The sequence below is a fragment of the Amblyomma maculatum genome, chromosome 3 (genome assembly GCF_055883805.1).
Source record: "Amblyomma maculatum isolate TAMU_Amacu chromosome 3, ASM5588380v1, whole genome shotgun sequence".
In the NCBI taxonomy this organism is placed as follows: Eukaryota; Metazoa; Arthropoda; class Arachnida; order Ixodida; family Ixodidae; genus Amblyomma; species Amblyomma maculatum.
The window spans coordinates 197,149,425-197,171,727 of record NC_139346.1 but is presented as its reverse complement, the minus strand read 5'-3'; the positions used below and the strand labels follow the sequence as shown (position 1 = coordinate 197,171,727).

Below are 22,303 nucleotides of genomic sequence, written 5' to 3'. Positions count from 1 at the left end.
GGTACATTGCGAACAAATTATTACATGTTCAGTACAAGTGCGCTTAGCTTGTCCCATACCAGATAAATCTTGCCCCAATCTTACCGGCAACTAGCCAATGGTAGGTACACCTGTATTTATAATCTCGCAGGTGGGAAATGATTCGTAAAATAGTCAAAAGCAAGTACAGCATCATTTTCTGGACGAACTCTTCTTGCCAACTTCGCACAGAGTAACAAGTGATCGGTATCGGCATCAGAAAATGCGGTTTTGGAAATTCTCAAACGCGTTGAGCCAGATGTAGGAAAATATATTCGCCCCCAGTTGTCATCCTGTGATGCTCGTCTAACTCGGGATCCAAGGCTTCCGGCGGACTCTGCTGCTATCTCACCTTCCAGTCTCAAAGTAAATCCGTCTGATTTGGTAGATCCTGCCACGTCATGTGGTCTTGTGACGTCACACAAGCCGCCGGCCTATCAGCGTGACCATGTGGCCTGCCAACTGCCACCTGCCATACACATGTCCATGATGTCATATGCTAAAAAAAAAACCTGCTCAATCTCAGACCTCCGCGGCCCAGAGGTAACATAGCGTTGCTAGAACTTCCTCTCACGCGTACTAATTACACTTCGTCTTCCCCAGGATGTGTGCTCTAATGCCCACGCATTAGAAATCCTGCCACGTCTTGTGACTTCACACAAGCCGCCGGCCTATCAGTGTGACCATGTGACCTGCCAACTACCACCTGCCATACGCATGTCCATGATGTCATATATGCTAAAAAACCCTGCTCAATATCAGACCTCCGCGACCCAGGGGTAGCATAGCGTTGCTAGAACTTCCTCTCACGCGTACTAATTACACTTCGTCTTCCCCAAGATGTGTGCTCTAATGCCCACGCATTAAGAAATCCTGCCACGTCATGCGGTCTTGTGGTTTCACTCAAGCCGCCGGCCTATCAGTGTGACCATGTGACCTGCCAACTACCACCTGCCATACGCATGTCCATGATGTCATATATGCTAAAAAACCCTGCTCAATCTCAGACCTCCGCGGCCCAGGGGTAGCATAGCGTTGCTAGAACTTCCTCTCACGCGTACTAATTACACTTCCTCTTCCCCAAGATGTGTGCTCTAATGCCCACGCATTAAGAAATCCTGCCACGTCATGCGGTCTTGTGACTTCACACAAGCCGCCGGCCTATCAGTGTGACCATGTGACCTGCCAACTACCACCTGCCATACGCATGTCCATGATGTCATATATGCTAAAAAACCCTGCTCAATCTCAGACCTCCGCGGCCCAGGGGTAGCATAGCGTTGCTAGAACTTCCTCTCACGCGTACTAATTACACTTAGTCTTCCCCAGGATGTGTGCTCTAATGCCCACGCATTAAGAAAGCCTGCCACGTCATGCGGTCTTGTGACTTCACACAAGCCGCCGGCCTATCAGTGTGACCATGTGACCTGCCAACTACCACCTGCCATACGCATGTCCATGATGTCATATATCCTAAAAAACCCTGCTCAATCTCAGACCTCCGCGGCCCAGGGGTAGCATAGCGTTGCTAGAACTTTCTCTCACGCGTACTAATTACACTTCGTCTTCCCCAGGATGTGTGCTCTAATGCCCACGCATTAAGAAATCCTGCCACGTCATGCGGTCTTGTGACTTCACACAAGCCGCCGGCCTATCAGTGTGACCATGTGACCTGCCAACTACCACCTGCCATACGCATGTCCATGATGTCATATATGCTAAAAAACCCTGTTCAATCTCAGACCTCCGCGGCCCAGGGGTAGCATAGCGTTGCTAGAACTTCCTCTCACACGTACTAATTACACTTCGTCTTCCCCAGATTGTGTACTCTAATGCCCACGCATTAATAAATGTGCGGTAAAATAATCCTTACGTAAATTCGTCCCATCATGTTGCTTTTTACAGCAATAGCTCTTCCGGCCACGTTTCTCATTGCTTATGTGCAGTCGGTGTAGAGGCATAACACAACGTGCAACGCGGCACGCGCTGGTCGGCTAGTTTCAGCCACTGGTTGATGCGGGCACAAATTACGCAGATGCCTCCAGCGCGGCCCAGCACCAGCCGGGAGAGCAAGCACGGCCAGCGCCGCATGGTAGCCGCTGCCGGCGGCTCTGCGTCTTCGGTCAGCATCGCGCCCTGCCGCCGCAGCCGCTCTCCAGAGCACGTCCCCCAGAAGATCCCCGACCAGGTACACATCCATGCCCTACCAAACAAGAACAACAACTATGTGCGCTTAGTGGAACGCCAAGCTGATTCGGCAGTGACGAAGATATATGCTTCACAGTGAACGAAAAGAAGCAGAAAAATGGCTCAAAAGGAAGTCAAGGTCATGAGAATTAAATAGGGGAGACAAGGTGAACTTTAGAATAATGGACATGACGGCTAAATGTATAAAATAACGATGATAATGTCCTTACTGGCGTTAATATTACAAATGATGTGATTAAGACCAGTTTTTTTCTTAATCTCAAGCAGAAACATTCTATCATTGTTAGGCTGAAACAGATGCCATACTACATTGCCCTATATATATTTACGCAGCACTCTGGCTCTCCCTTATGTAGAAAAATGTTGGTTCGAATTGGCTTGAACAGTGAAAGATTTTACTTTCACCACTTAGCAGCAATGGCAACAGTTTCTTCGAGTGAACGTTTTCGCTCTGCGGTGGACAATGCACTTTGCCTACGTACCGTCTTTGCGAAAAGTAACCAGGCTGCTCCGAAGGCTGCCGGAGCGAGCGCGCGGCCGTGTGGCGGCGTTGCGCTCTCTGTGGCTTATCGGTGCTCCCCAGCTCCGAGGGTACAACAGCTGACGTAACTTCGCACCCTCACGCTCGCCCGTTGGATGATAAAAACTAGGCGCGTATGATGTGCGGGCTGCGGTTTCACACGTGGGAAGCCTGGCTGTGTCCAGCGAGGGCGCTCAGTACAGCGACGGGGCTATTTGCTCTTCTCGGCAACTGCACTGAAGCAGATATAAGTCGCGTTTCTCGCTATATACGTGCTTGTTATACGTGCTTGTTATACGTGCTTATATATACGTTATACGTGCTTGTTTTCTGTAATCCGCAGTTAAAACGCACCAGCACGATTGCGTTTTCCTGCGTCTTTGATGCGCCTGCACATTAAAGAATGATAACGCACCCCGAAATTTCAATATGCTTTCTCCAAAGTGCCTTGCGTACTGCCACTTTATGGGCCGTGACTCCAGTACAAATATATGGAAAAGCTTGTGAAACCTTCCAAGCCATCTTATATCTCTTTTAGGCATGAAAAATTGTGTTAGCCCCTTGAGGAGACTGTGTATAAGTAAGTTCAATGATTGATTCTAACAAATTATTGCATTTGCTTGTGGGTAAGTTTTCTTTTAAGTAACGAATTATAATGAAAACTTCCTCACGCTTAGCCATTAAATGCACATGATTACTTTCTCGTTCGTAGAACCCTTATTTCAGGGCAACGCTGTCTGGCAAACCTAGCACATGTTCGTCTTAGAAACGAACATCTAGAGCTCATCTTGTCTACTATCACCTGCTTTTCTGTTTTCCGCAGTTGCCGAGAAGAGCGATAGCCCCGTCGCAATACTGAGCGCCCTCGCTTGGCGCAACCAGGCTTCCCACTGAAACCGCAGCCCGCACATCATACGCGCTTAGTTTTTATCATCCACGGGCGAGAGTGAGGGTGCGAAGTTATGTCAGCTGTTGTACCCTCGGAACTTACGAGCACCGATAAGCCACAGCGAGCGCAACGCCGCCACACGGCCGCGCGCTTGCTCCGGCAGCCTTCGGAGCAGCCTGGTTACTTTTGGCAAAGGCGGTACGTACGCAAGACCACGTGTCGCACTTTGTGTCATTTATACATAAAAATTGGAGGCTTATCAAGGTTAAGCCCAGTGGGTGCGAAGCATGTTAAGCAGCTGCCTCAGTGTGGATGGGGCTAAGTAACGGAGACGTGGTTTTAGGTTAATCGTCGTAGGCATCTTGACCGCATACACGCCCGGCGCAAAGACGCTGGCGCGGTTGCGGGCACAGAGACTGACGCGACGGCGGGCGCGCGCCGCTTCATCCCTGGCGTAACGTCACATATCACGTGATGCAGCGATGGTGGCGCCGCTGCCGCGTCGCGCGCGACGGCAAGGTATATGTACAATGGTAGCGAAGGCTGGGCCCAAAAACGGTCCAGCGCGACAGCAGCACAGCCACTTTGGGGGGGCCAAAACATTTAGATAATGAAATTCAAAAGCACAAATAAAAACGCTATAAAACAACATAAAGAAATACACATTTTAATGCCACGTTTTATAAAATAGGTAAACTATTTTAGCAAAATATTACTCCCCATTTTTAATTTTTTGCAACGTTCTTGTTACGCCCCCTGTTGATGAGTGTGCGGTGCATTTGCAGCTTTACTTTGCAGGCCTTGTTTCGGCACCCAGCCACAGTGGCCGCGGGAGCTCACGAAGCGGTTTCTTATCGCCAGTCTCGAAATGCCCCTTTTGCGAAGTTTTCGTCGTCCTTGCGCGTCGCGTCTCTGTCACCGTTTTGTAAAATTTGCACCCCGCCGCACCGCTGCGGCAGTTTTCTCGGTTTTTGTCGTTTCCTTCGACGTGCGGCCAGTGCGAAGTCTTTTTCCGTCTTTGCACGCTTCGCGCTGTTCTTTTGAAGCGCTTAGCGCTTTATTTCAAGATGAGCTTGCGGCGTGTGAAGAAACGATGCGCCGTGGCACATTGCGACAGCATGGACAGTGGCGTCGGTGTCAAGCTACACCGCTTCCCGCTGGACTTTCACAGGTGAGCTGTTGTCAGTGTCGTCTGCTACAAGGCGTCTGCTCTAGGTATGCTCGGAATGCTTTCGTTGGGCTGTTTCTTCTGTTTCTGTTTGTTTGGGCTTCTGTTTCTGTAACCAGTTCGTGCGCACGTGGCTTCATTTTTTCGGTGATATTTATGTAATACACTACAGGGCACACACTTTAAGTGCTGAGCTGTGCGAAGGAGGCCCCCCAGGCCCACCATTTGTCTGATTTATGGTGAGTTTCATGCAGCCGGCTATCACCAGCGTTAACTTGATACCGGGCTCTCAGGAGCAACCACGCGCATGCCACTGACCGGAAGGCCAATTTAAAACCAATTGTGCTGCCTGACAAGTCTGAGCACAACACTGTATAGTTTTCCAACACCGCGAAGCCAATTTGACCCTCGCAACTGGTAGTATCAAAATTCAGCCACGTGTATATGCGCGGCCTTGAGGGTGCTTTAACTGAATTCACTCAGGAGTTACTGCCTGTCTTCTTATTGCTATCCTGCATATGCATGACCGTTAGGGTAACTTTAAACGCACTTCATTCTCGTCAATCTTAACCATAGAAAAGTATAGCTACCCGCATGCCATGAGGACGAGCGTACGTAACCGCACTCTTAGGCGCTGAGAGCTTGGGGCGAGCATTTACTACCATAGTTCAGATATAATGGAAATATAATGTACTGCAGTTAGCATTGACAGGAATGACGCATTGGCGTTTGGAGTATGCAGTATTCCTTACGGCGCAATTGTGAATAACGTGCACGTTGCATCACGTCCAGGTGCCGAGCGTGAGCGTGGGTGCTACCACAACGCCAGCCTGGAGAAGAAGACACCATGGCAGCTGCGAGACTTGCGGGGTTTTTTTTCAAGCACTTCGAACCGTCTGCGTATCTGTCGTCAAAAAAGCTGCGACCCGTGTTGATGCGCCTACTTATGTCATGTCATGCTTGCCTCAATTGAAGCAGCACTGTCTTCTATGCTTTTCAATTTCCTACCTGGCAACGTTCGTGGAACTGCAGGGCTTTTTTCTATCCGCACTGTGACCATTAAGATGAATAGCCAGCTTAAAGAAACTACTGCTTGAGCTGCCTGTGAGGTGTATTTTTTGTTGGTGTGCTTTATCCTTGTATTTGTTTGGTTGCTGTAATAAACCATGAATATGAAAACCATACTTGCCGTACACTGTATTGCAAACTGTGCACTTGAGCCTGTGCTTTGTGCATCATACCTTGTACTGAAAAGTAGTAGCACCAGTATTTCCACAAAGGTTTCCCCTACGAATCATGCATGATTGCATTCTTAGCCAGCCAAGATAAGCCAGCGTCTGAAAGTGTTGCTGCCTTTCTATGCTGCCTTCTTTGCCAGTAACTTTCATTGGGTTCCGAATTGCACATTAGCAAGGCCATAACTAGCAGCAACTCGAGCACATTTGACTGGAAAAGGTTGGTGCGCACTGAAAGGCAACCTTCATGAGATACCGGCTTGAAAAGGCGGGTTCTTTAAAAAGACCACTTTAAAATTCGCGCTAGAAACATACGTATGCGTGACGTCATTCAACGTCACTCATACGTAGTTGCCCCCCAATATGGCGGTGCCCATGAGCCGCCATTTTTTGGACCAATGGGAGCCTATGGAACCTTCGCTACCATTGTACATATACCTTGGCGACGGCGCGAACCGAAGCGTGGAGGCCTCCGCCGGGCGACGTCCGACGGCGCGATATGAGGCCCCATCTGCAGCCGGTGTGACGTCATCACCTGACGTCACATCATGTGATCTCACTTCAAGGTCAATGGTGGCCACCGCCGGGAGGCGACCGACGGCGCGATATGAGGCCCCATCTGCAGCCGGTGTGACGTCATCACGTGACGTCATGTCACGTGACCCCACTTCAGGGTCAATGGTGGCCACCGCCGGGCGTCGCGCGAAGGCCCGAAACCTGAAGCTAGATCAGAGTGCCTTAGAACACGCAGCTACAAAAAGAAATTTAACAATGGAGATGACGCATGTGCTGTATGTGGAAACTCCAGTGAAACAATTGACCATATTATACTCGAATGTAATGGTACCTATCCGGAAGTTGGTGCAGGCGCAATCACTGTTCCTGAAGCTCTGGGCTTTAGAGATAACAGTGGCCGGGTGAATAAACCGGCGGTGGAAACTAGCAAAAAACGACTGGAAGATTGGTGGCTTAAAAGCAGAGAAGTGACATAATGTTCGTAATGTAGGAACAAAATTTAATAAATAGAATGGTGGTTTAGTTAACCATTCTAAATCAATAATTAAGATATAAGGAGAAAAATGAGCATGATAGCTACTGCTACCACCCCGTTTCAAAGGGGATGCTCCTATATTCCATCCATCCATCCATCCATCCTACGTTAATATGCTTCGCATAAAATACAAAACTCTGCCTCTCTCGGCGGCAGTTAATTCTCAACGCTTTACTGAACAGTGTTCACTTACCACGAATGGATACCACGTTGCAGCGCAGCGCGTTGGACGTTGAACTCAAAGCAGATCCTTATCTGTGCGCGGTTTTTTTGTTAGACCGACATATACGCTGTGTTTGTCAGAACTCGGCTTTCACATTTCAGCCTCGCTTTTCGCGGTAATGGGCAGCGAAAAACAAAAAAATAAAGGGAGGGTAAGACTAAAGGGAATCTGGGGGAAAAAAATGAGAACAACTGTAAAATTCATAGGCAAACTTTTCAACATACTGCCTTCGCTACTTGATCTATACCTTCGGTGTCTTTGGCAGTGTCTTACCCGCCGCGTTGCCTCAGTAGCTAGGCACTTGGCTAGTGAGCCGGTGCTGGATAACTACGTACTACTGCTTATGTGACGATCACTGTGCTGGTCTCGACACCAGGAGTTGATTGTCAAGTGCCGCCCCATATGCTATGTGGCAAGATTGGGATCTTTGAAGAGTCTCTCCATTACTTTTTCTCACAGTACGTAGTTTTAGAGCACGTTAATGATCCTCAGGTAGCCTAAATTTTTCCGGGGCATTTAAACACAGTGCCTCTCGTAGCCTGAGTCGCCTCGAGACATTAAACGCTATATTCAAAATCAGTCGTGCTGGGCTGATATTTCTAGCATGTATACACTCTTATGACAGCACACACCATGTGCGTCCAGGTGTTCTACAACGACACGGCGGCACAGGTCCAGCATCCAGTCTTCCAGAGAGTTCCTGTGTACGGGCCTCCGAGCAGAATCGAAGGCACCACCGCCACGGTCGACCCCGCCGTCTTGAACGCCAGGTTGTGGTCTTATGCAGTTGCAACACTGTCCGGAAAACGTCTTTCATGTCGTGAAATCTGGAGCTGCAGATTCAAGTTAATGGTTATTGCTTTGCACTGCACACGTAAACCACGCCTGTAAACAGTTACACCAAGAGTACAATCCACACTGTGTATAGTGTCCCCCACTCCGACAGTTTGAATACTGTTGTATAACAGCAGTCGAAACATAGCAAACAGCGCTAGCGTTCTCGGCATGCGTGGCTTTCTTTAGAAAAAACCCTTTTCGGAAGCAGCGCAGCTAGACTGTTCAGTGTCGAGGCCTCTGCGGCCGGCCTCGCCTGTGCCATGTTTGTTGAGGTGCGAGAGGAGTTTCTCCGGCGCAGCACCCGCGGACTGTCCCACGAGGCTGGCCTTCCGAAGGTGGTGCTCAAGTCGAGCGTCGTGGTGCTCTCGGTCGCCTTCCTCGTGCTGCTGGGCGTCGCCTGCGTCATCATCGCCAACAGAAGTGCGTCCAGTCCGCATGCGCTCTACTGACCAGAAGAACGCACAAACTGACATTTAGTTCATTTAGCATGTGCGAACGTGTGAATCGAAACAATTATTATTCGAAAGCGACAAACGTAGTGCAGGCTCTTCACATGTCATAAAGCTATTCATCGCAATAGCCGACTAAGGTGCATAATACCCTGTCTTAATGCCGGTCACCTTGTTTCCGTGAATCACGATCACGAGTGGATATTCATTTCGATGCGACAACTGTATTTTTCTGTCTCGGAGCATGTACTTTTGCTAGTCCTGTAGTCTAAAACGTCTGTACTGATTCGGAATAAAGATCACCAATAGTTTACTGATTTGTTCTTGTCCCTTGCTTTGAAGTTGCTCGAATCAAGAACGCAAAATAACTACTGGCTCACAAACTACACCCGTTGTAGCAAGAACTTAAGGTTTCAACAGAGTTCTGCAGCAAATGGACTCACAAAGTGCCGCAGGAAATATCCTACGGACGGCAGAGGGGGTCTCAAAGAAAAGCGTGTAACGACTCTCTTTTTTTTCTGTCGTGAAACTTAGCGCGACCTTATCAGACCAAAACAGCAGGAGCGTGTGCCTTTAGGACGCTTCCATAGTAGTGTTCTTTTTTTCCGCGAAATCGCCAATTTGTGCACGTGTTCCAAGATACCTGCGCAGAAAGAGTCGCACGCCGCGCCAGAATACTTTTTCCTGCCTGGGTGTGCATCATTTAGCTGCATGGGTAGCCGTAATTGGATACAACTCATGACTGATTAATATTTACGGGGGAGAACTTGTGTCTAGTATTGTTTCCAGCACAGCCGAGGTGTTCGCCTCAAACCAGAGGACATTTTGTCAGTGTTCATACGTGTCACATCTACTTCGCGGCGCTAGCAACGACTGCATTGTTTCGAAAGAAAAAAAAAACATGTTTTTTTACTTATTGGCACAACTTGGTTCGTACCACAGCCACTGTATCAAGCTTTCATTTTACGGTCCTGCTTTAGTACCTCACTGCGAACAGCTTTAGTTGGAAACTACGCCACATGTTAATTCACTAACCCACACTTCAGACGAATAATAGAGAGGCACATTTTCTGCTTGATTGCTTAATGAGTGCGAGTTTCTTCTCTACCTAGAAGAAGAAAACGTAATTTTATTCTATGATGTTTTCCTTCTCACCTCCAGCATCCAGTTTGAACAAGATTTTGCAAAAGAATGCGACAATGGCGGGTAAGCATACACCAGGTACTTTTGTATACCATGTACACTTTATATAAATCCTAACAGCGGCTCTTTTTAAAGCCAAAGCCTTTAGTGGCTCATGCTCGCGGCCACGATCGTGCGCGTCATACAAAGTTCTTTCTAAACTTGTCTTTCTCAGACTGCCACTCCGCACATGCGCGCCTCCTTTTTTTCCAGCTCCTTTGGTTGAAAGCAAACTGATAGCACTTACTGCGCATGCGCAGCTTATGTTGGTGGTACGCGCTAACGACAGATGGCGGCAGCTTGATGGTTTCAAGGGAAGAGAGTGACGTAGAGATGCAGGTTGCATAGCCCTCGCGTGATCAACATTACAATTATTTGCAGGTAGAACAGCTGTTTTCCGTAATAACACACGGTATCGTGAAAGTAACTATGACATTTGGTTGCATTTTCTTAGATTAGTGCGAGCAGAATTTTCTCAGCAAACGGGAAGTTTTCAATCGGCCACAAATGCTGTCCTGCGTTCGTCCGTAACGCTTTATTTTGATGACGTCATCAGTGGTGTATATCGTACCTTAAATATAATGATGTTGTCATCAGTGGTGCATGTCATGCCTTGAAATTAATAATGACGACATTAGTAGTGCAGTATGCCGTACCTTGAACTTGATGACGTCATCAGTGATGTATGTCTTCCTTTGAAATTAACGACATCAGTGGTGTATGTCATGCCTTGAAATTATAATGTTATCAGTGGTGTGGTATGTGCTGCCTTGAAATCAATGATGACGTCATCAGTGGTGCAGTATGTCGTACCTTGAAATTAATGATGACGTCATCAGTGCTGACCCGCCGGTCGTTCGATCCAGGCATCCGTGCGGCGCCTTTCATTTGGCACTTCCTCGAACGCCGCACCAAACAGCATACAGAAGCAGACTCAGTACAGCAGGCATCAGCGGCGTTTTAGATTGGTTTAGAGGGAAGGTTGGTTGGTTCATAGGAGGGGAAAGGCGCAGTATCTGTCACACTTGCTCTGTGGACACCTGAACCGCGCCGTAAGGGAAGGGATTAAGGTGGGAGTGAAAGTGGATAGAGAGAAAGGGGAGCCGTAGTGGAGGGGTACGGAGTAATTTCGACCACCTGGGGATCTTTAACGTGCGCTGACATCGCACAGCACACGGACGCCACTTCGTTTCGCCTCCATCGAAACGCAGCCGCCGTGGTCGGGTTCGAACCCGGGAACTCCAGCACAGCAGTCGGGCGTCTTACCACTGCACCAAGAAAAGGCGCAGTATCCGTCACAAATTTTAGTCAGTAGCCAAGTCTCTAGTAGTCAGTAATCACAACTGCGGTGATCTCGCACTGCGAATAATAATAATAATAATAATAATAATAATAATAATAATAATAATAATAATAATAATAATAATAATAATAATAATAATAATAATAATAATATATTATTATTATTATTATTTCGTTTTGTTTTTCGTTTTGTTTTTTTAGGACTGCTGCAGCTGAGGCTCTAAGGGAGCACTTCAGGTGAGGGTCAAAGGAAGTACCTTTGCAAGACAAACAGAACCACCTTTGCAGGCTGCGAGGTTCGAAACTGGGTTTGGGCCCACTGCGGAGGAGGGGCGCGCAGCGGGGTTTACGGAGCTTCTCCCAAACGCACACCCCTGTAAAAGCCGAGCACCAGGCCGGGGGACGCATTTTTACCGGTGGGTGTCCGGCGGTGGGTTTCGAACTGACCACCTCCCGCAGCCGAGACGGGCACTAATAATAATAATAATAATAATAATAATAATAATAATAATAATAATAATAATAATAATAATAATATAATAATAATATTAAATAATATTATTAATAATAATAATAATAATAATAATAATAATAATAATAATAATAATAATAATAATAATAATAATAATAATAATAATAATATATTATTATTATTATTATTATTATTATTATTATTATTATTATTATTATTATTATTATTATTATTATTATTATTATTATTATTATTATTATTCGCAGTGCGAGATCACCTGCGCATGTCAGGCGTACGTGCGGTGCCTTTCGTTTGGCGCTTTGCACATAAGCAGACACAGTACAGCAGGCATCAGCAGCATCAGCTGCGTTGCAACAGTATTTCTCGCCGAAAACTAACGAGATAGCCCAGTCTTGCAAGATTTTCACGCGCTACCAGTTGCCCGGTAAGCAGGTAAAAGTTTATGGTGGCCATTCATCAGGTTGCCGACACGTGTAATTTTGGAGACAATCTGGACAGAATGCTACGAGATAGGATAGTGTGTGAGTTGAAGAGTTCCCGTGTACGTCGACAGCTTTTAGCGATGGCAGGCCTTACCAGAAGCAAGGCCGAAGAATTAGCAGTAGCAGCGGAACTGGCAGATATAAACGAAAAAGAAATTACCGACGATTACGCTACTTCCTAATGCGAAATTTGAGCGCAGCAAATAAGCTGTTTCACCTTTTCGATAGATTGAGGCAAAGAAATCGAGCAACACATGTATGCGCTATCACAGACTTTTTTTTTAATTTTTCACACGTATTCCTTTAACAAAGACTCCACTAACAGTTCTTGACAGTCATGAAGGAAGCTTTGTGGTCGGTGAAATAGACTGATATATGTTCGACTTAGTACACCAATGCTTGATTCTCAAAGACGAGATCTATACAAGTGCCTCGCGAGGTTGTCACAGCCTTGGGACGCGTTACGAGCGAGAGGAACGGGATACGAAGAGGCGTCCGTGTGCTGTGCGATGTCAGCGCACGTTAAAGATCCCCAGGTGGTCGAAATTACTCCGTAGCCCTCCACTACGACTCCTCTTTCTCTCTTTCCACTTTCACTCTCGCCTTCCTCCCTTTCCTTACGGCTTGGTTGCGGTGTCCACAGAAAACAAGTGAGACAGTTACTGCGCCTTTCCCTTCCTATAAAAAATAAATCAGTTTTCCTACGCGGTCATGCCCCGCCGGGGTGGTACAGTGGTAAGACGCCCGACTACTGTCCGGAATACCCGGGTTCGAACCCGACCTCGGCGGCTGCGTTTCGATGGAGGCGAAACGAAGAGGCGTCCGTGTACTGTGCGATGTCAGCGCACGTTAAAAATCCCCAAGTGGTCGAAATTACTCCGTAGCCCTCCACTACGGCTCCTCTTTCTCTCTTTACACTTTAACTCCCACCTTCCTCCCTTCCCTTACGGCGCGGTTCAGGTGTCCACAAACTCGTGTGACAGATACTGTGCCTTTCCCTTCCTGTGAACCAATTATTATTATTATCTACGCGGTCACGTTGTCTTGACTCGCTAGCGGCGGCAGCGACATCAGACAGTCGCTGCTAGCGCTTCCTCCGGCGGCCCTTCCCCCCCCCCCCCCCCAAACCCCCTTCCTTTCCTTGTGTTCTGCGGCTGCTCCGCGCTTCCTGCGAGGCTTCGGTTGCCAAGCGCCGGCTCGAACTGGGGGGATGAAAGTGGGGAGGCGCTGGTTACGAGGCCGACGCCGACGCGAAACCCAGGAACGAGCGCCAAAGAGCTGCGCTCTAAAACGAATAAGCGGGGCCAAGTCAGACGAAGACGTGTATGGGGTGGCAAGGAAAAGCGCACTGCGGAAGGGGTACCAAATGTCGTGCTTCAGGTGTGAAAGCGAAGGGGGCAGCTCAGAGCATGCCGCTTCCGCTCTGCTGTATTCTACAAGTACCGCCAACGTGGGTACCTTGCAAGGGCCTGCTTCCGTCGCGCAGATAAGCTGCCTACTACGCAAAGAGCACCACCACCCCAAGCCGTCAGAGTGCTGGTGCCGAGACGGCAGCACCTGCAACGCCGATACCGATGGCTAGTTCATGCTTGGCGCTGTGGAAGATTACGTTGGGGCCCTCGGTACAGTCAAGCTACTCGTGTGTACGTTGGACTGGGACGGAGTTCCGATCACCATGCAGCTCGACACGGGGTCGTCCGTTTCAATAATCACGTGGGCAACCTATACAAAACATCGGGCTGCCTGGCCTAAGCTTCAAGACTCTTCGTTAAAGTTAACAGGTTTCTGGGGGATTTCCGGTGCTCGGGCAGTTGAGGCTGAAGGTTTCTTTAGGATGACGTACCGTCGCCAGCACCTTGACCGTCCTGGGTCGCAAAGGGCCGAACCTCTGCGGCCGCGATCTCATCAAAGCTTTCAACCTACTAGATGTACCAGTTTGCAACGTGTCAACCGAAGGTGAGCCCTGCACCACAGGTTCAGGAGACAACATTGACGTCCGTGCCCTGCTCGTATAATTTCGTGAGGTGTTTGAGTCACATCTGGGCCTCATCAAAGTTCCGCCAGCCCATCTTCATCTAAAAGAAGCCGCTATCGCAAAGTTTTGCAAAGCGCCTCAAGTGCCGTATGCGTTAGGTTCACAAGTAGCCGAGGAAATTAATCGACTAGTAGAAAGGGGCGTTCTTACACCTGTCTCGCACTCCGAATGGGCTGCGCCCATAGTTCCGGTAGTCAAATGCAACGACAGCATAAGGCTTTGCGGGAATTTCAAGGTCACAGTCAATCAAGCTTGTCATACTGCGCAGTATCCCCTTCCCCGCGTGGGTGATATACTGGCTACTTTAAACGGGGAAGATGTTTTTACTACCATCGACATCCGCGCGACGCGTACAACCAGCTTCCTTTGGACAGAAATTCAGCTGCTTAAAACCGTGAACATACAGAAGGGGCTTTTCTGTTTCCCTCGACTACCATTCGGGGTTTCATCGGCACCGGTATTGTTTCAGAGGCATGGAGGCAATACTGCAAGATTTACCAGGTGTGCAAGTCTATCTAGATGACGTCAACATTGCAGAAGAAACGAAGGTGTGCACCATCCTTCGCAAAGTGATGCAGCGGTTCCAAGATTCGGGAGTGTGTTTGCACCAAGACAAATACAAATTTCGACAGCCTGAAGTTGACTTCCTGGGTCACCGAATCGGAGCGCATGGGGAGCAGCCGAAGACAGAAAACATTGATGCACTTCTCAAAGTCCACAAGCCGCGAACCACAGCTGAACTGCGGTCATTCTTAGAACTGGTCGCTTATTATCACAAGTTCCTCAAGAAAGCGTCCTCGGTGATGGAGCCGCTATACGAGATTCTCCGCACCAATGCCAAATGGCGATGGGCCTACCACCAGCAGAGGACCTTTGACAAGTTAAACAGTGCTGCTCAAAGAAGCTAATGGCTAGCCAATTTTATCGGCGACAAGCCACTAATACCCGAACGTGATGCATGGCATTGGAATCTGCGCGGTGCTGTCGCATGATATATGGGCCAGGGTGCATTACGCCCGATTGGGTCCCGCTCCCGCATACTCACCGAAGATGAGCGAAACTATTCAGAGTTAGAACGGGAAGTCCTTGCGTTGGTGTTTACTAACAGACCACAACACACTTAACAGACCACAGGCACCTCGTAGGCACCTCGTAGGCCTCTTCCATCATGACAAGCCCGACCCTGTCATTGCTGCGGGCCGGATCCAGCGCTGAGCCCGGATCTTGAATGCCTACAGTTAAAAAAATCTACCACAAGGAGGGCAAGGATAACGTTCCAGCCGACGCGCTCAGCTGGCTTCCAGTAAACACATGGACACTACCCGAAGACACGGAATTCTACGAATGTGAGTACGTTCTTCTTGCGGAGAGCCTCAACGATGGCGTGATTTCGACCACACAGCTAGCAATATTGGCTTCGAAAGACAATGGGTTAACCAAAGTGCGAAAATGGAGAGAGGGAGGCTGGCCGCAGCGCCTGGCGAGACAGAAGGTTGCTTTCAAAGTCTGCTCACAGAAGAGATTAGTTGACTGTCAGTCATCTGCTCATGTACTGGGGCCACCGCGTGGTAGTGCCCACCGAGGCCAGAGGGGCGATGCTTCAGCTTTTGCACGACACACATCAGGGAATCGGCGCGATGAAGACACTAGCGCGTTCACTTTTTTAGTACCCGCGGACCGACATAGAGCGGCTCGTAAAAGGTTGTCATATTTGTATTCAAGCGGCTCCTATGCCTCCTAGTCAGGAGCCGGTGCCCTGGCCTGAAATTTGTTGGCGTTGGTCGAGGCAGCCCATATTGATTTTGCCGGTCCTTTTGAAGGGTGCATGTTGCTGATAGCGATAGATGCTCATACTAAGTAGATCGAAGTCGTGACCACATAAAGTGCCACAGCCTGTTCAACCACTCAGGCTTTGCGCACCATGTTCAGCACCTTTGGCATACCGGAAACCATCATGTCCGATAACGGTCCTCACGGGACAAGTGTTCGCAGACTTTCTGCGGATGAATAACGCCGTGCATTTGCACACAGCCCCATATCACCCGCAGTCAAACGGGCTGGCAGAACGAGCGGTACTGACTGTAAAACAAGGTTTGAAGTTGAACCGGCAAGAATCGTTGTAAACACGCTTAGCAAGAATCCTACATAGTTGGAAGGACTCCGTTGGCCTGTGGAGAGACACCGGCAATGCGTCTGTTTGGATTGCAGCCGCGTTCCAGATTAGACAACGCTGTGCCCGTCGCCCTTTTTGAACGTAGCCCCCTGTAATACTCATGTACCCGAGCTCTTGCAGAAGGGCGATGCAGTGTGGGCGCGAAACTTAGGACACAGAGAGTACAGGAAACACAAGAAGCCCAGATGCTAAATGCAGATGGCGCTACTGGGAAGATCGTCCACAGTCACTTCGACCAGGTCAAATGGCGGCTTCCGGACAGTCCTGCAACCGCCAACTCGCCAGTTCAGCGTCGCACCGACATCCAATCGGAAAGCACCACGGGCCCGCAAGAACCAGGGGACTCACCTGCCGAAAATTCGTCTGCGTCCTCACTCCTACCGCCCCTGTATTCCACACCGCTACTACTGCGGAGGTCTACGCGAACTCGACGGTACCGATGGTCTCCACAGCGGTTCTCCCCCAAGGGAAAAGAAGACTGTCATGACATCAGCGCGCCGCAGCTCTCGACCACTATCACTTTCCCTTCTTCGGATTCCCTTTCTCTTCCTGCATGGGCATCATGGAGGCAGAAAACTAGGAGGGAGGGCGGGCAGCCTCCGCAAGCCAACCTCCTCTGACGCCGCTGCCTTCTCTCTCCTGCGCGCAATGATTCTTGAGAATTTAAACATAGTTGCCAGACTTAAAAGCATCAGGGTACATGGTATTCTATAGTGACTTTGGATGCCCCAGTGGAAATCCTGCCGCAGTGGACTACCTAAAGTTGCACGTCTCGTCGTAACACATGTATACTTTGTTTACAAATGTTGCATTGTACTTCGTGTTTATGGGCACATAGGTGAGAACTGCAGAAAGCTTTTTCGCCCACAGATTCGCCAAGAAGACTACGGATTTGGAATAGCGTTGCATGCCCGGGGAACTGGCTACAGCAACACAGTACATGTCTTTGAGGTCTGCATTTCATAAATGAAGCAGACGGTTTTCGTCTCGAACAACACATGCACATACTCTGACAAGCAAACGTTTCGTTTCTCGAGGAATGCGCACAACAGGATACTCACCGTTAGAGCGACAGCCCCTAGCGGTAGTTCTAGAATCGCTGCATGCAGCATTTCATACTGCAGCTTTGTTTTTGGGCTAGTTGGTTTGGTTCCGTGCTTGCGGGACTCAGCGCACAAACACGAAGCAGCGGGAAGCACAAGAACACTAAGGAGTTCTTGTGTTTGACTTTGTGCGCCGAGCCCTGCAAGCATTTCATATGGCGCAGTTGAGGGGACCCAACCACACGTCGCAAAATGCACGTATGCACTGCGGCGGCGGCAGCTCCTAGGGCATTGGCCCGTCTAAAGGTCCAAAGTTCCATCTATCGTCTGCGCCCAGCGCACGCCTCAGATTTCTAGCGCAGACGTCGAGTAGCGAAGGCATTCCTCCAGAGCGGAGCGTACGAAACCGCGACCGAAACCTGCTTTCCTTCCTCCATAAAAACCAGCTACCGCTTGCCGTGTCACGTGATGGCTAATTTCCTATGATGCTTTCCATTATATTTTATCATTTTATCACTAGCACGACCGGCTTTGGTCGTGATCACTAGGCTTCACTCCCATGGCCAGTGCCCTTGGCGCTGCTTCCTAACACGATGGTACAGGGGCTAGAATAATGTAACCATAGGCATATAAGCAAAGCCCAACACAATAAAGGTGGATTTTGCCATCCTCCCATTCCCGGATTGCAGGCATCTGGTAACTTCATGATTTCCACTAGATTACACTTGCGGCCGGTGGGTGTTTACTTTCAAACCCATTGTTCTGACTTGTACTAGCCACTAGATGTGCTGAAAAGAACGTTTAAGGCATTACTGCACTGACGGCCAGCTGTAAACTCTACTTTTGCTCGCAGTGCACCCAACCACAGCCCCTTCGACAGTGCTGGGCTCCCACATGGCGCAACGAGTAACCGAAGCAGCAGAAAACATCGCTACCATATCTCGCGGTGTACTAAAGGGTAGTGTACCTCACATATATAGTATCAATAGCCAAACACACACGTCTGTCCGCGTGGCCTAATGGATAAGGCGTCTGACTTCGGATCAGAAGATTGCAGGTTCGAGTCCTGTCGCGGACGCAAATAATATTTTTTATGCTGTAATTTTTTTTTTTTTCTTTCTTTTCAGCACCTGCTAATAGCCCTTTAGTTGAGAAGCCACAGGGAATTCTTGGAGCCGCATATATCCAGAACACTGTCGCACCTCGGGGTGAGTTAAGCCCGCGTTTTCATTAGCAGAGCTAGCCTTCGGCGCACCCTTACACTACACACCTTACACAAAACGGAACCACGCAAGGTTTCTGACTTAGAAGTTATTTACTTAGCTGAGCTGAGCTACTAACTCAATGAAAAAAAAAAAAAAAGATTTAAAGGCAGTATTTGAGCTGGACTGGAACAATATAACTGTGCCGTGAATAATAAAAAACGACCGCAAAGAGCGCCTGAACGGGAAAGTGGCGCCATCTAGGTCTATATTGCCGCACTAAACACCCGCGCGTTTTTGAAACTTTGTTAACGGCGCCTTGCGCATTGCTCTCTCTCAAAAAATTAATGTTATCGATCGAGGCAGATGCAAGATGAAATTCTTACACCACATAAATTACTTTAAAGTCGCAGAGCGTCATCGCCTAAATAGTGCATGCTAACATGTTTAAAGTTGTATGACCATTCTTACTCTGATATCATTCACTTTTTTTCTTTTCCTGATGACTGGAAGGATTCAGCAGGGACTATGTGTGCACAACGGATAGCTGCATCAAAGAGGGTACGTTGACCTTCGTGGTTTCTCGCGCTGTATTAACCCATCATGCATTGACACCAACTAGCAGTGATTTGCCTACATGCTCCTGTGGGGTAGGCGGTGTGCACATACTCCCTTGTTTTTCTGGCGGTGCAGAACCGTTTAATTGGCAACTTTTCTTTCTTTTTTTCTATACTGGCGGCTACTGAAAATGGGTACCGCTTTCCTACACTGCACCCTACCTCCACCTTAGACATATAGACGCCCGTCCTCCTTAATTTTAATTCGTGGGGAAGCCCTTGCCAGCTAGCTCAAGCGTGCCCACGGATACATTTGCTGGAGTGCAGGCTTTAAAGGGAATCATTCGGAGACGTTTTCGTTCTTCGTGGTGACGAATGCTTGCGTTCATTCGCCCGCACGGCATCGTCGACGCGCCGCGCAGGGGAGCGGCTGGCGGGCCTGGTGGATCCGGTGTTGAGCCCGTGCGACAACTTCTACGAGTACACGTGTGCCACCTGGGCAGAGGAGCACCCAGTGCCGCGAGGCACACAACAAGTTTCCTACCGCTCGACCATCGTCGAATACGTCGAGAAGAAGCTGGACGACATCGTGCGCGGTAGGCAGAGCCAGCCGCGTCGTCGTCTAGTCGTGTGTTTTACGCAGCCCTCGTGCGTTGAATTCGTTTTTCTGCGGCGTTTGCATCGTTCCATAAACAGTATACGACGGAGAGCGTACTGTTCGAGTTCACTTCGCAAATTGCTTGTCATTCTTGTCTTAAAATATTTCGATATGAAAGCAGTTCAAGCAATATCGTTGCATCACGTAAATTTTCTGACGATCGCTACCATTCGCGTTTAGGTACAAGAAAAAAAGAACACATTGATTACTGCGTAAACCTGTAATAGGTCATTTATTTAGTGCAGTACTGCAGTTTTGTGGCGCTTAATTTTTGAAGTCATTAATAGGCCCTGAGTCGGGTAGGAGGTTTAATGAATTAAACATGGTGCTCCAAGCGCATGGTACATGTATTTATTGGCCTATAAGCGGTGCTTGTTAAGAGCCGCATCTCTAAATATTGTTGCGGGGTAGTTCAGCTTGGGATTGCAAAGAGCGGACGCGGAAGAAAGGCTTTCAAGAAACGGGCGTTTTCTGCAGGCACCAGCCGACACTGCTCGAACGTCTTCTCCAAAAATCACGATATTCTTCTTCTTCCTTCCTTATGCGCATATGAGTGCATGCACCGCCTAATGTAACACTACCCCGCCGACTCAAAAGCACCGTCCCGGTGCGTACTAGCGTCCAAACCAGGGTCCGTGTAGTACGGCTTGAGGTGTGCAACATGGACTGTCTCGGAGCGTGGTGTAGAGGTGAGACGTGTAGTATGTAAGGGCGTAATTTCATATGTCACTGAAGTCACTTGTCGTAAAATACGGTAGAGTCCTGTATAACGGGGCAAAAGTTTTTTCCGAGAGGCCAACTCGGCGAGCTGGAGTCCAAAGCAGTACGAGAGAGCCGCAAGAATACTGGGTGTTGCGATGACAGGAATCATAGCGACTTCATGTCTCAGTCGGGGTGGTCATCAGAAACGTACATGGACATCATGCCAGTCAGTGTCCGGTTAAGGCGTTCGGTAAGCCTGTTCGTCTGTGGATGGTAGGCCGTCGTGAAAGAATGACGAACGTCGCAACTGCACTGACGTAACACTTGCGCAAAGCAGTACAGCGAAAACACCTAAGGAAAGAATTGATTATGGGCAAAGCTTTCCATTATTTGACCGTCATAGCAAAAGATGGCGACCTCTGTCCTCTTTCAGCCGAGTTACGGAAGGTGCTTTCCATGCCTCTGGCGTTCAACTTCCTTTCGAGCCACGTGAAGGCCATCCTCATGAGGAATGCATGCATGGAAGTTGGTAAGTACTTGCTGGTTGCACCATGTGTTACACAGAGATGTTAAACTAAAGCACTGCCGAGAGTGCGCGACAGGGACTACGGAGAGCTTTGAACATGGCGGTGTCTGGCGCAGAGCGGCTGGAGGACCGCGGCCTGGGCCCTCTGCGTGAGGTACTGCAGAGCCTGCACCTGGCCGAGTGGCCCACGGTCAAGATCGACTTCAACGAGTCGCTCATTGAACGCGTGGCCGGCGCGCTGGGCTCGCGGCTCGGCCTCTTTCCGCTCGTCTCAGTCGACGTGGAGCGGGACCCTGACAACCCGGAACAGTTCATCATCACGGTGAGAGCGCATTTTGCCACATGTAATGCACCGGCCCATGCACTGCGATATGAGGAGCGCCAAAGAGCGCGTCGCTCCGAGTGTTCTATATGGGAGGCACGCCGAAGCGCTGGTTGGTTTTGCAGCGAAAAACGTCGTTGGGCCATTCAGTTATATATATGACATGGGCCTCGCTCTATGCGGCCTGAGACACACCATTATGTCACCGCACACAGTACTTTATGCGTGACCTGGAGAAACTGGGTGTCTGTATCGGTGGCAGGAGGTGGCTGGTTCGGAACCCACCGCCGGACACTCGCAGGTGTAAATAGGTTGAAGCCCTAATTACTCGGGTGTTTCACGTTTCATTTTCACCTTAACAGATATGACAATGTATATGCGGTTACAGAGCCCCAAATATGAACACAGATCTGCTCCGAGAGGAATTATATTTTTTTTTTAGGATATAAATGAGCCGCAGGTACGGTTTACAGAGGACATGAGTACTGTCATAATACAGGTTTCCGGAAGGCTGTGGTAGAATATCTTTCCGGAAGGCTGTGGAAGGCTGTGGTAGAATACGAACACACAAGAAAGGAATATTAGGGCTCGAGAAAAGCAAAATCATGCTTTGATCACATCATCATTCGACAGGCAAATCAGCTCTACCTGTGGCTAGGCTAGCAGATTTACTTTGCATCGTTTGCAGTTAGTCTGATGAAGGCAATAAGGATTTGTGCCATGAGAATAAAGAAACCAATTATAGGCAACACAAAACTTGATAGGGACATTTATAGGACACTGACTGGACTATCATTTTGAGTTAGACCATCTAAGCTTGCACAGCAAGGTTACTGAAACATTCGGGGCAATGTACAGTTTATGGAAATTGTAATAAAGCAAACGAACTCTAATGAGAAATGAATTATGCGTAATATCATTGGGTCGCGTTTTTTAAATGACCAAGCATGGCAAACGTGCGCAAAAAAAAAAAAATAAACCTGACTATGAACGGCAGAGAACTTCCAGTTTTACGAAACGCCATGCAG

General features: G+C 48.7%; 1 protein-coding gene and 1 non-coding gene across 2 annotated transcripts in view; both read left to right on the top strand.

Moving 5' to 3' along the window:
- Positions 1–2,053: 2,053 nt before the first annotated feature.
- Positions 2,054–22,303, top strand: part of LOC146197376 (neprilysin-1-like) — a 25,699-nt gene continuing 5,449 nt past the window's right edge. The window contains exons 1-10 of the mRNA XM_084597179.1: positions 2,054–2,206; positions 7,958–8,082; positions 8,448–8,569; positions 9,760–9,804; positions 18,162–18,266; positions 18,436–18,516; positions 19,024–19,071; positions 19,490–19,663; positions 20,861–20,956; positions 21,070–21,275. Of these exons, the coding sequence (XP_084453305.1) occupies positions 2,054–2,206; positions 7,958–8,082; positions 8,448–8,569; positions 9,760–9,804; positions 18,162–18,266; positions 18,436–18,516; positions 19,024–19,071; positions 19,490–19,663; positions 20,861–20,956; positions 21,070–21,275 (1,155 nt within the window). The remainder of the gene's footprint in view (positions 2,207–7,957; positions 8,083–8,447; positions 8,570–9,759; positions 9,805–18,161; positions 18,267–18,435; positions 18,517–19,023; positions 19,072–19,489; positions 19,664–20,860; positions 20,957–21,069; positions 21,276–22,303) is intronic.
- On the top strand, positions 18,314–18,386 carry TRNAR-UCG (transfer RNA arginine (anticodon UCG)). Its single transcript has one exon. It is a non-coding gene; the product is annotated as a tRNA-Arg (tRNA).